This window comes from Pristiophorus japonicus, chromosome 3 (genome assembly GCF_044704955.1).
Source record: "Pristiophorus japonicus isolate sPriJap1 chromosome 3, sPriJap1.hap1, whole genome shotgun sequence".
Classification (NCBI taxonomy): Eukaryota; Metazoa; Chordata; class Chondrichthyes; family Pristiophoridae; genus Pristiophorus; species Pristiophorus japonicus.
The window spans coordinates 320846306-320859544 of record NC_091979.1 but is presented as its reverse complement, the minus strand read 5'-3'; the positions used below and the strand labels follow the sequence as shown (position 1 = coordinate 320859544).

Here is a 13239-nt window from a genome sequence, read left to right as displayed (position 1 = left end):
GGCCGTGGCGGAATTTATTGCCGACCTGAGACTTCTCATTGGGCCGTGTAAGTTTGGAACCGCGGTGGAAGACATGCTGCATGACGTCTTTGTAATAGGCATACACCACGAGGTGATCCTGCAGAGGCTGCTGGCTGCGGAGACGCTGGATCTGAGCAGGGCCATCACGATCGCCCAGGCTTGCCTGACCACGGTCGATAGTACAAAGCAGATATCCTCGCAGAGTCGGAACTCCACGGCAAGTACTGTGCACCAGATTGTGTCGTCGGTTGGCAGAGCTGCACCTGGCAGGGCCTACCCGACTGTGTTTGCAAAACCTGTAGCTGCTCAAAGTCCGCCATTGGGCACGAATCCGATTTCACCCTGCTGGCGTTGTGGGGGCAATCATCGACCTCATCAGTGCCGTTTCAGTCAGTATATTTGTAGAGGCTGTGCGTAAATGGGGCACCTTCAGCGGATGTGTCACAGCTCAGCAAGCGTGCTGCAACACACCACGTGGATGATGATGACCGATCCGGAGCGGATCCGGCAATGCAACCCGAGATACCCGAGGGGGAAGTGTATAGTGTACATTCGTTCCTGACAAAGAGCCAACCGATAATGATTGAAATAAAACTGAACGTCGTGCCGGTATCTATGGAATTAGACACGGGTGCGAGTCAGTCAATTACGAGCCAGAGGGCATCCGAAAAGTTGTGGGACACCAAGGCCGTGAAACCCAAGCTGAGTCCAGTAAATGCAAAATTGCGTACCGACACCAAAGAGCTCATACCAGTGATTGGCAGCGCAGCAGTCAAGGTGTCGTACGATGGGGCGGTTTATGATCTATCGCTGTGGATCATTCCAGGCAATGGTCCAACGCTGTTTGGCAGGAGTTGGCTCGAAAAAATAAAGTGGAACTGGAACGATATTAAAACTTTGTCATCGGTGGATGACGCGTTGTGTGCTCAAGTGCTGAGCAAATTTCCCTCTCTGTTTGAACATCGGCAACTTCACGGGAGCCAAGGTGCAGATCCAGCTGGACTCGGACGCAAGACCCGTCCATCACAAAGCCAGGGCAGTCCCGTACATGATGAGGGAGAATGTCGAAATCGAAGTGGACAGACTCCAATGTGAAGGGGTCATTTCACCGGTCGAATTTAATGAATGGGCTAGTCCCATTGTTCCTGTGCTGAAGAGTGATGGCACTGTCAGGATTTGTGGAGACTACAAGGTTACAATCAACCGAGTTTTGAAACAGGATCAGTACCCGTTACCAAAGGCCGATGACCTGTTTGCAACGCTAGCCGGGGGAAGTCGTTCACCAAATTGGATCTGACGTTGGCCTATATGACAATGGAGCTTGTCGAATTATTGAAGAAACTTACGTGCATCAATACACATAAAGGGCTGTTCATTTACAACAGGTGTCCTTTCGGAATTCGCTCGGCTGCAGCCATATTTCAGAGAAACATGGAGAGTTTACTGAAGTCCGTCCCTAGAACCGTGGTGTTCCAAGACAAAATTCTGGTCTCAGGTCGTGACACTGCCGAACACCTGCACAACCTGGAAGAGGTTCTACGTCGTCTGGACAAAATGGGTCTCAGGCTGAAACATTCAAAGTGCATCTTTATGGCACTGGAAGTCGAATTCCTGGGAAAGAAGTTTGCTGCAGACGGCATCAGGCCTACAGACTCGAAAACAGAGGCCATCTAAAATGCACCCAGACCCCAGAATGTGATGGAGCTGCATTTGTTCCTTGGTCTTCTCAACTACTTCGGTAATCTCTTACCTAAATTGAGCACATTAGTAGAGCCACTGCACATGCTGCTTAGAAAAGGCGACAACTGGCTTTGGGGTGTATCTCAAGGCAGGGCCTTCGAGAAGGCTAGAAGTCTGCTTTGTTCCAACAAATTGCTGCTACATTATGACCCGTGCAAGCGTTTAGTATTGGCCTGTGACGCTGCATCACTTGGGGTTGGTTGCGTGCTCCAACAATCCAATGAGTCGGGCAAACTACAACCCGTTGCGTACGCATCGAGAAGCATGTCTAAAGCGGAAAGAGCCTATGAAATGAGAGAAAGAAGCTTTAGCCTGCGTATATGGGGTTAAAAAGATGCACCAGTATCTGTTTGGACTTAATTTAGAGTTTGAAACCGATCACAAGCCGCTCATATCTTTGCTTTCAGAGCATAGAGGTATCAATACCAATGCCTCGTCCCGCATCCAGAGGTGGGCGCTGACATTATCTGCCTATGATTATGTCATTCGCCATAGACCTGGCATCGAAAATTGTGCCGATGCATTGAGCCATTTACTGTTGCCCACGCCGGAGGTGGAAACGCCACAGCTCGCAGACCTACTGTTGGTCATGGATGCCTTTGAGAGTGAAGGGTCGCCTGTCACTGCTCAACAAGTCAAGACCTGGACCAGCCAGGGTCCTATCTTATCGATTGTAAAACATTGTGTCCTTATTGGTGATTGGTCGGCCATCCCCAGGGAAGTGTGTGATGAGACAAAACCTTACAACCGTCGCAAGGACGAATTATCCATTCAATCTTATTGTTTGCTCTGGGGTAATCGTATTGTTATTCCCAAGAAAGGCAGGGAGAGATTTGTACGGGATTTATACAGTACCCATCCCGGTATTGTGATGATGAAGGCCATTGCCAGCTCTCACGTTTGCTGGCCTGGCATTGACTCTGATTTGGAGTCATGTGTGCATCAGTGCAACACTTGCATGCAGTCAAGCAATGCAGTCAGTGGAATCTCCGCTAAGTCTGTGGTTGTGGCCATCCAAACCATGGTCGAGGATCCACACCGACGATGCGGGTCCTTTCCTGGGCAAAATGTTTTTGGTGCTGGTGGATGCATATTCCAAATGGATAGAATGTGTAATCATGTCATCCAGCGCATTCACAGCCACCATTGAGAGCCTTCGTGCCATGTTCGCCACTCATGGTCTGCCCGACATTGTTGTGAGCGACAACGGATCGTGCTTCACGAGTTTGGAGTTTCAAGAGTTTATGAGACTCAATGGTATCAAGCACGTAAGGTCAGCACCATTTAAACCCCCGTCCAATGGTCAAGCAGAGCAGGCCGTCCAAACCATCAAGCAGAGCCTGAAACGCATTGTAAAGTCCTGTCCCCTCAGTACAGATTCACACGAGGCACATAGTGAAGTCAAGGTCACTCAGGACCTGCACCTTTATTACACAGCTCTCGAATACCACACTTGCCTGAGACCTGTCCTTATATACCTGTCTGGAACAGGTATCCAGTTTCTCCTGCAAGTGCACCCCTGGTGGTAAGGTATGCTGGTGACTACAGGTCATATCTTATTACAGTCATATATAGCATGGTAAGATACAGTTGTGTACAGTAGTGTGAGATACATGACACGCGTAACTCATGGTTCTTTGCAGACTCGCTTATCACGCATACTGCTTAGTTACAGGACGAGACCCTACATGCTTACCGGGGTCCCCCCTGCTGAACTGTTGATGAAGAGAGGTCTCTAGACCAAGCTCTCGCTTGTCCACCCTGATCTTAATGATCACGTCGAAAACAGACGTCAACATCAGCAGTGGTACCATGATCGCACTGCCGTGTCACGCGACATCTCTATTAATGATCCTGTGTATGTGTTAAATTATGGTCAAGGCCCCAAGTGGGTCACTGGTACTGTTACGGCCAAGGAGGGTGACAGGGTGCTTATTGTCAGGCTCACTAATGGGCAAACATGCAGGAGGCACATTGATCAGACAAAGTTGCGGCACACAGACGAACTGGAACAGCTTGAAGGAGACACCATCAATGACCAACTGAGTCATATTCAGCCATCAGAAGACCCTGCTGTTGTCAATGAATCTGGACCTTCAATCCCCGATATGGACACTGCCACTCCCATTAGATCGGCTACCCAGCCTTGTCATGAATGACTCGGAGAGCTCACCCAGATCTGGAATTGAACTGAGACGATCAACTAGGGAGCGGAAAACCCCAGACCCTCTCAATTTGTAAATAGGACTGATACCAAGATCTTGGGAGGGAATTGTGGTGTATGAAATCATACAATGAACTCCGTACTGTGAGCCAGTGACTAGGTGTAACCTGGTCAGTCTTTAATGGCTTCCAGAAGTGAAGATACAAAGGTGAAGTTCAGGTTACATACCGGGCCCAGCACGAGCGTACCTGTGACCCTAGGACCTCCGACAGTAGTGCCCCCTGGTGGTGGACAGACCTTATGTACATACATTACACCATTCCCCCCCAGTTCTTGGCACAAGTCCTTATTACAAGTTCAGACGGTCCGGAGCACTTCGCTCCCTGGTTGACCGCCTCAGTACAATCCCAGTGCTTTCCGAGTCTCTCACAACTTGGAGCTGGGCGTTGACCACAGTGGGTTCTTCTGATGGCTGGATGTGAGTTGGTTGGTCGTCTAAGCTCGCGGTGTCTCCTTCCAACTGTTCCGGTTCGTCATTGTATCTTAGCTTGATTTGATCGATGTGTTTCCTGCACTTCTGCCCATTCTTGAGCTTAACCATAGACACCCGGTTACCCTCCTTATCTGTAACATTGCCCGGGAGCCACTTGGGCCCTTGACCATGGTTAAGTACATACACTGGGTCATTTACAGATAGGTCACATGACACTGCGGCGCGGTCATGATACCAGTGCTGGCGTTGATGTCGGGTTTCGACATGATCGTTAAGGTCAGGATGGACTAGAGAGAGCCTGGTTTTGAGGCTTCTCTTCATCAATAGTCCTGCAGGCAGGACCCCAGTGAGCATGTGTGGCCTTGTCCTGTAACTGAGCAGTATGTGTGACAGCATGTCTGCAAGGAACCATGAGTTACACGTTTCAGGCTCTGCTTGATGGTTTGAACTGCCCGCTCCGCTTGACTATTGGACACGGGTTTGAACGGGGCTGACCTTACGTGTTTTATACCATTGCGTTTCATGAACTCTTGAAACTCCAGGCTTGTGAAACACGGTCCATTGTCGCTGACAACGATGTCTGGCAGACCATGTGTGGCAAACATGGTATGCCTGGGTTTACCTGCCACCAGGGGGAGTGACCGTCATTGGGCCACAGACACACATGTGCAGCATGTATATAAAGAAAGCCTCCATGTTTAATCCTCACTTTTAGAGCTAATTGTTATATATGTATACTCTGTACATACTCTGCTGGTACCACTAGAGGGTGCAACTGTGGGAGGCCCAGGCAGCGGCTGTATAAAAGGCTGGACACCACATTGCTGCCACACAATAAAGAGACTAAGGTCACAGCAGTTCAAACGCAGCACTAGGCCTCGTGGAGTTATTCTACAGATAGGTCGAGACATATTAACTGGCGATGAGAACAGATCACGGACTTACACGCAGAGATGGCTGCTGTTGGTAGTTTAGAAAAGTTTACAGAGGATGAAGCCTTTACTCGGGTTACGCTGGCCAGGTATCGGTTCTACACACACCGCCGTACCGAGGGTCAGGATTTAGCGGAATATGTCGCAGTCCTACGAAGGCTCGCGGAACCGTGTGAATTTGGCGAACTCCTCAACAATGTGTTGCGGGACGTTTTTGCGACGGGACGGGCCATGAAGCAGACCATCACCTTAAGCCAGGCGTTCACGACCCCAACGTTGAGATTCTCCCAGAATCAAAACTCACTGGCAAACACTGTGCAGAAAATAACTGTTGATCAAAGAATCAGAGTCCGCCAAGGGGTGTAAATGTGAATCGTTTAACATGCTGGCGTTGCTGGGGTAACCATCAGGTCTGTCTGTGTCGATTCAGACACTATGTGTGCAAAGGCTGCGGCCAAAAGAGCCACCCACAGCGAATGTGCAGAAGAACTGCGACTCAAAACGTAGCAGAGGAATCGGCAGGAGGTTTCCGATCCAACAAGGATCATAAAGTACAAGCCAGAGAGGCGACTCAGTTCGAGGAAGCAGTGCACAGGGTGCACACCTTCACCACCAAAAGTCCCCCCATGATGATGAAAGTCAAGATAGATGGCATTCCTGTCTCCATGGAGTTGGACACGGGGACGAGTCAGTCACTTATGAGCCAGAAGGCATTTGAGAGGCTGTGGGGCAACAAAGAACAATGACCTAAGCTGAGCCCAATTCAGACAAAGCTGCGCACTTACACCAAGGAACTGATCCCAGTTAGCGGCAGTGCAAACGTAAAGGTATCCTATGATGGAGAGATTCACGAATTGCCACTGTGGGTTGTACCAGGCGATGGGCCAACGTTGCTTGGCAGAAGCTGGATGGGGAAGATTCGGTGGCACTGGGAAGACGTCAAAGCACTATCTTCAGTGGACGATGCTTCCTGTGCTCAAGTGCTGAGCAAGTTTCCATCCCTATTTGAACCAGGCATCGTCAACTTCACAGGCACCAAAGTGCAGATCCACTTGTCCCCGAGGCACGGCCTGTTCATCACAAGGCTCGAGTGGTCCCTTACATGATGAGGGAGAAAGTGGAGATCAAATCGGACAGACTTCAACGCGAGGGAATCATATCGCCAGTCGAGTTCAATGAGTGGGCCAGCCCGATTGTTCTGGTACTAAAGAGCGATGGCACGGTCAGAATCTGCGGCAACTACAAGGTAACGATCAACCGAGTTTCATTACAGGACCAGTACTCGCTACCCAAAGCCGATGATCTCTTTGCAACATCAGCTGGGGAAAGGGCATTCACCAAGCTGGATCTAACCTCCGCTTACATGACCCAGGAGCTGGATGAGTTGTCGAAAAAATTAACGTGCATTAACACACAAGGGACTGTTTTTGTATCACAGGTGCCCGTTCGGGATCCGCTTGGCTGCAACCATCTTCCAAAGGAACATGGAGAGTCTGTTGAAATCGGTTCCATACACTGTTGTATTTCAGGATGACATCCTAATCACTGGTCGTGACACCACCGAACACCTGCACAACCTGCAAGAGGCTTTAAGTCGACTAAACAGAGTTGGACTCTGGCTGAAACGATCCAAGTGTGTCTTCCTGGCACCAGAGGTAGAATTCCTGGGGAGGAAGATTGCAGCAGGTGGCATCAGGCCCACGGACTTGAAGACAGAGGCCATCAAGACCACGAGATGTAACAGAGCTGCGCTCATTCCTGGGACTCCTCAATTATTTTGGTAACTTTCTTCCAGGGTTGAGTACCTTGTTCGAACCATTGCACAAGTTGCTACGCAAGGGAGACGACTGGGTTTGGGGTTAAAATCAAGAGGCCGCCTTCAAAAAGGCCAGGAACTTGCTGTGTTCGAACAAGTTGCTTGTATTGTATGACCCAAGCAAACGTCTAGTTTTAGAATGTGACGCATCATCGTACGGTGTCGGGCGTGTTTTACAGCAAGCAAACGTAGCGGGCAAACTCCAACCGGTTGCATATGCATCTAGAAGTTTATCCAAGGCCAAAAGAGCCTACAGTATGGTCGAGAAGGAGGCTTTGGCCTGTGTCTATGGGGTAAAAAAAATGCACCAGTACTTGATCGGACTCAGGTTCGAGTTAGAAACCAACCACAAGCCCCTAATCTCACTGTTTTCGGAAAGCAAAGGCATAAACACCAATGCTTCATCGCGAATCCAAAGATGGGCTCTAACACTGTCGGCCTACGATTATACGATCCACCACAGGCAAGGCACTGAGAACTGCGCCGATGTCCTCAGCCGGCTACCGTTGCCCACCACCGGGGTGGAAATGGCGCAGCCCGCAGACCTGTGCCTGGTCATGGACATCTTCGAAAGCGAAGGGTCACCCGTAACGGCCCACCAGATCAGGACCTGGACCAACCAGGATCCCGTGTTATCTCTTGTAAAATGTTGCGTCCTCAATGGGGGCTGGTCCGTGGTCCCAAGAGAAATGCAAGATGAGATAAAACCGTTTTACCATCGTAAAGACGAAATGTCTATCCAATCGGATTGCCTCTTATGGGGCAACCGTGTCGTCCTGCCAAAAAAAGGCGGGGCAACCTTCATACACGACCTACACAGTGCCCACCCAGGCATAGTCATGATGAGGCTATAGCCAGGTCCCACATCTGGTGGCCCGGCATTGACTCGGACTTGGAGTCATGCGCGCGCCAGTGTAACACTTGCTGACAATTGAGCAATGCCCCCAGGGAGGCTCCACTTAGTCTGTGGTCCTGGCCCTCAAAACCATAGTCCAGGATCCATGTAGATGATGCGGGCCCCTTTCTAGGAAAAATGTTCTTCATTGTAGTGGACGCCTAAGTGGATTGAATGTGTAATAATGGCATCCAGCACGTCCACCGCCACTATTGAAAGCCTCATGGCCATGTTCACCACCCATGGCTTGCCCGACATTCTGGTCAACGACAATAGTCTGTGTTTCACCAGCTCGGAATTCAATGAATTCATGACCTGCAATGGCATCAAGCATGTCAGATCTGCCCGGTTCAAGCCCGCATCCAACGGCCAAGTGGAGCGGGCAATCCAAACCATAAAGCAGAGCTTGAAATGCATCACGGAAGGCTCCTTACAAACCCGCCTATCCTGGGTGCTGACCAATTATAGGACACGACCCCACTCACTTTCCGGGGTCCCCCCTGTAGAGCTACTAATGAAACGAGCACTCAAAACCAGGCTCTCCTTAGTCCACCCTGATCTCAATGATCAGGTGGAAACCAGGCGTTATCGGCAAAACATGCACCATGATCGCGCAGCTGTATCACATGACATCACTGTAAATGACCCGGGGTTTGTGCTGAATCATGGTCATGGCCCCAAATGGATCACAGGCTCTGTTTTAGCCAAGGAGGGGAATAGAGTGTTTTTTTTGTCAAACTGCTTAACGGACAAACATGCAGAAAGCATTTGGACCAGACCAAATTGCGATTTACAGGTAACCAGGAACTACCGGGAGAGGACCTTACCTTCAGCGATCCACCTACACACACCCAATCAGCAACAGACCTCGCTGCCAACCACGAGGATGATCCCACCATCTCCAGCAATCCAGTCAGACTAACAGCGCTGCAAGACAGCAGTGGCCTGACCAACTCACCCATGCCAGAAGTGACACTCAGACGATCAACCAGGGAGCGCAGAGTTCCAGATCGCCTCAACCTGTAACTAACTCGCATCAAAGACTTTGGGGGGGAATGTTGTCATATATGTATACTCTGTACATACTATGCTGGTATCACTAGAGGGTGCAACTGTGGGAGGCCCAGGCAGCAGCTGTATAAAAGGCTGCTGCCTCACTCTGCAGTTTGAATAAAGAGACTCAGGTCACAGCAGTTCAAGCACAGCACTGGTCCTTGTGGAGTTATTCTACAGGTAAATAGAGACATATTACTAATAAAGTAGAGTCAGGTCACACCTGATTGAGTTCACGGTACTAAGCCTATTGAGTTATTGCATACGCAACACATTTATTAGCCCATACTTTTCCAAATGCCAATTAATTTGTCCTCGATTATGGTCTGGAATTTTCATATTGGAGAGCGTGTGGGTTTGGAGGTGGGTCAACAGTTATAAACGCAGAAATTGACAGCGCGTCGGGAACCTGCCGTCAGCCCACCAACTTCCACCTTTCATTGGGACGCGTTTCGAGGTATGTCACGGTCCCACTCATGAGAGGTGGGTGACCTCATTGAGGTACTTAACTGTTCATTTACAGACACTTAACTGCCTTTTTAACATCAAGTTTGAACTTTAACTGGTTGTGCACAGGATTCACGCACCTCGGGAACCTTGCCTGTGAACGTGAGGTGGAAGTTTAGCGGCCATTGTGCGAGTTCACTAAGTGACCTCTGAAAAAAGCACTTTAATACACACACCTTACAACTGCTTCCTTGCCAGAGGGAAAGGCTCTTCCTGACGCCAGTTTATGTAGAGATTTAAGCTTCCGCAGTTTGCAGCTGATTTCTGCAACCTCTGAAGCCACTCTCACCGTATTGCTAGTCGCTCTCAGTACATTGGAGGATTGTGCCTCTGATCTCCACTTTACCTGCCATCTATGGGTGCTGCTTATGCTGTCTCATCTTGGACCTCAGAATGAGACCAAAATGTGCCCCAGCACCAACAGAAGCCACAGCAGCAGAAGCAGTAACCACAACAGCAGTCTTCTCCTCAATGACCTGATGCTCCACAGGAGAGAGGGGGACATCACAGGGCTGCAGCGCACCAGAGGCATTACCCCCAACACAGCAAATACAGGCAGAGGATGAGCTTCCTGGACACGGCTTCAGGAGGCTCAGGCTGTTGTGCCAGGTCATCGCAGACATTTGTAGCTTGCTGGAACAAGTCCTGAGCCCTTACCAGTGCTCTCAGCTTCATCACTTCAGGCTCCTTCCAAGGATCTACAGCAGACATTGGCGGCATCTCACACTCATCCGCCCACAGATGCATCACCCAGGTGACGGACGCCATGTTTCACAAGTCAGCCAATGATGTGAAGTTTGCCACTGATGAAGCCAGTGTGACTGAGCGGGCGCTCGGCTTTGCAGCTCTGCTTGGCTTCCCACGGGTGCAGGGCATCATCAACTGCACACATGTGGCTATCAGGGCACCCTATCATCCTCCAGGTGTCTTTGGCAACCGCAAGGGCTTCCACTTCCTCAATGTGCAGCTGGTCTACAACCATAGGAAGATCATCATGCCAGATTTGTGCCAGATTTCCTGGCAACTGTCATGAATCTTCCATGCTGCGCCAGTCCACCCTCCCTGAGCTCTTCGCTCCTCCAAACAGACTTTCCAGCTAGCTTCTTGGAGACCAGGGTTATCCACTGAAAATGGGTTTGGTGACATTGTTGAGGAGGCCAGGCAATGGGGCCCAGGAGCACTATAATGATAGCCACGTGTCCACCAGATGTGTCCCAGAGCAAGAAATTGGCATGCTGAAGATGCGCTTCAGATGCTTTGAGAGATCTGGAGGAGCCCTCCTGTATGCACCGGCCAGATTCTCCAGACTCATCGCCGTATGCTGCACGCTGTACAACATAGTGCAGCAGTGAGGGTCTGAGCTGCAGGAGGAGCAAGGTGCAGAGCACACTGCCTCTTCGGAGGAGGAACAGGTGGAACACTAGGGGGAGGAGGAGGAGGAAAAGACGGAACTTGAGGTGGAGATGACAGCAGCAGCGACGCACATTGCTGCCCGGGAGGCTCAGGATGGTCTCATCATAGCCCCATTTAGTTAAGTTGCACCAATGCACACATCTGGCTCCCAGATGTTGTGCCAACTTCCTCCCACCCCCAACTGCACCACAAAGCAGTCCGACAATGACCAAGCCATTCCTGTCACCTAAACCCCTGTTGCTTGATGTTCAATAATGTCTCACCATTAACTCCAAGTGACAAAGTCACTTCCCATGTAGCAGGCAAAAATGGGCAAGATGAAAAAGTAATGCAAAGAAATAAATGTATGTGTGTCATAAATAAAACTAAAACTTAACACTAGCATTTTAGCAAACAACCATGTGCATACCCTTGTGCATCTATGATTGTGTCTTTTTTCTTTTCCGCGTGCTCCTATGATGTGCTACCCCCGTGGCTTCAGCAGAGGTAGAGGCAGGATGCTCATTTCCCTGCTGGAGCTGCTCAGACACTTTTGGCGGACGTCCTCTTGAGTTTTGAAGTCTGTGAGGACCCGCCAAAGACTGCTCCTCCTGGACTGTGCAGGGCAGTCTTGGCCATCAGGATCCCAAGCAGCATGAGCAGAGTGCCATCCGAGCAGAGCCCACATTTCCCCTGTCACTATCATCCGTCTTATGGGCCACCCGCACTTGCTTGCTAACAAGGAGCTGGAGAGCGCCTTGCTGCATATCAGTAAGGTGATGAACGCCCAAGTCTAAGTTGGTAACCTTCCTCAAGATGAGATTAATGTGAGTCTGCAATCTGTTGTTCACACCAAGCACGTTCTCGTTTGACTGGCGGATTTACTGTTCCGTGCAGGTTGCCATCCATTCCATGGAACAACACATTGTCCTCATTGCTTGTGAGATGGTGGTGCTCGTGTTGGAGATGGACTCCTCCATTCCCTGTACAGTCGCACACATCACAGCTGCATCAGCTGCCAGAGCCTCACGCATTTGTTGCTGCTGCTACAAGATCACCCTCTTACTTCACGGCCCCCGAGGTTCAGCATCTCTATGCAGCTGAGCAGAGCTGGGAGTGTCCTGCGCCCTCTGGCGAGAATGCTCCACTGCTGTCTCTGGCTCTACCATCTGCTCTTACTCACTTGTGATCCGTGTGACACCAGGTGACCACACCATGTCTCGCTGGACCCACCGAAGTGCTGAGTGCGCATGGGTCTGGTGACAGTGCAACCTCATAGAGCGGAACTTCCTCCGAGGAGTTGTCTTCCTCCTCTGACTCGACAGTTGGGGGTGGGGAGAGGGCACTTGATGGACCTGTGGGACAGTAAAGACATGAATTAGAAATGTAATAAGAATGCGCGACGCTATTGTGGTGTCCCTGCACCTTGCTACTGAATCACACGAGGCATGTACTGCAGACACGGTCACTGCGTGACCTTCCTTTGTTCCCAGGACCAAGGAGTGCTGACCCTGTGTGGGACCTCCCTTTAAGTACCTGAGTGCCCGGGTGAGGAGTGTCTCCCACAAGTTCACCCCCTGTGGTCAAGGTGTGCATTTCCAGGACATATATACAGTGTACAGTGTGGTTGCATGAAGGTTACAGTTGTATGAAGGTTACATACATGACAGCTATCATTATGCAAATGATGACATTTCACTGGCTTTGCCATCAAGTCACCATGAGTGATTGTTGTATTTAATTCTGTCACCAGGTTGCTGGGAGGTCCCTCTCTCTGTCTCCCACCGCCAGCAGCTCTGCAACTCCAGCTATTTGCAGCTCCTCCTCCTTTGCTGGAGTCAAGTTGGTGTACATTGAAGGGCCACCGACATACCGCCTGTGAAATCCACTGCAGGTTCAGGACTTCAGTGCATGCACTCAATCCAGAACTTGCGGTCTGTCAATGTATGCATTAACAGGCCATCCGTTCCGCCACCAAAAACCTAATTGCTGGTGCAGAGTTGGGCTATTTGCCCACCAATTGCCCAGAAAATAAGTATGGAAATTTTACAGCTGGTGGAAACAGATGCAGGGGGATACCCGAAATGGAGAAAATGCTTTTTTTTTTTAATTTACTTACTTTAGTGAGAAGCAATACTAATGTATGTTAAAGCTGCAGGTTTTATTAAAATAACATTTACATTTTGGCCCAATAAGTTCCCAATCCTCCATTTGTTTAAGCCAGAA

At 50.0% G+C, this 13239-nt stretch overlaps 1 protein-coding gene across 3 annotated transcripts in view; it reads right to left on the bottom strand.

Moving 5' to 3' along the window:
• LOC139260381 (uncharacterized) overlaps window positions 1-13239 on the bottom strand; it is a 70344-nt gene that overhangs the window by 46860 nt on the left and 10245 nt on the right. For all 3 annotated transcript variants that reach the window (XM_070876935.1, XM_070876934.1, XM_070876937.1), the window contains exon 2: window positions 12197-12368. In XM_070876935.1, the coding sequence (XP_070733036.1) occupies window positions 12197-12368 (172 nt within the window). The remainder of the gene's footprint in view (window positions 1-12196; window positions 12369-13239) is intronic.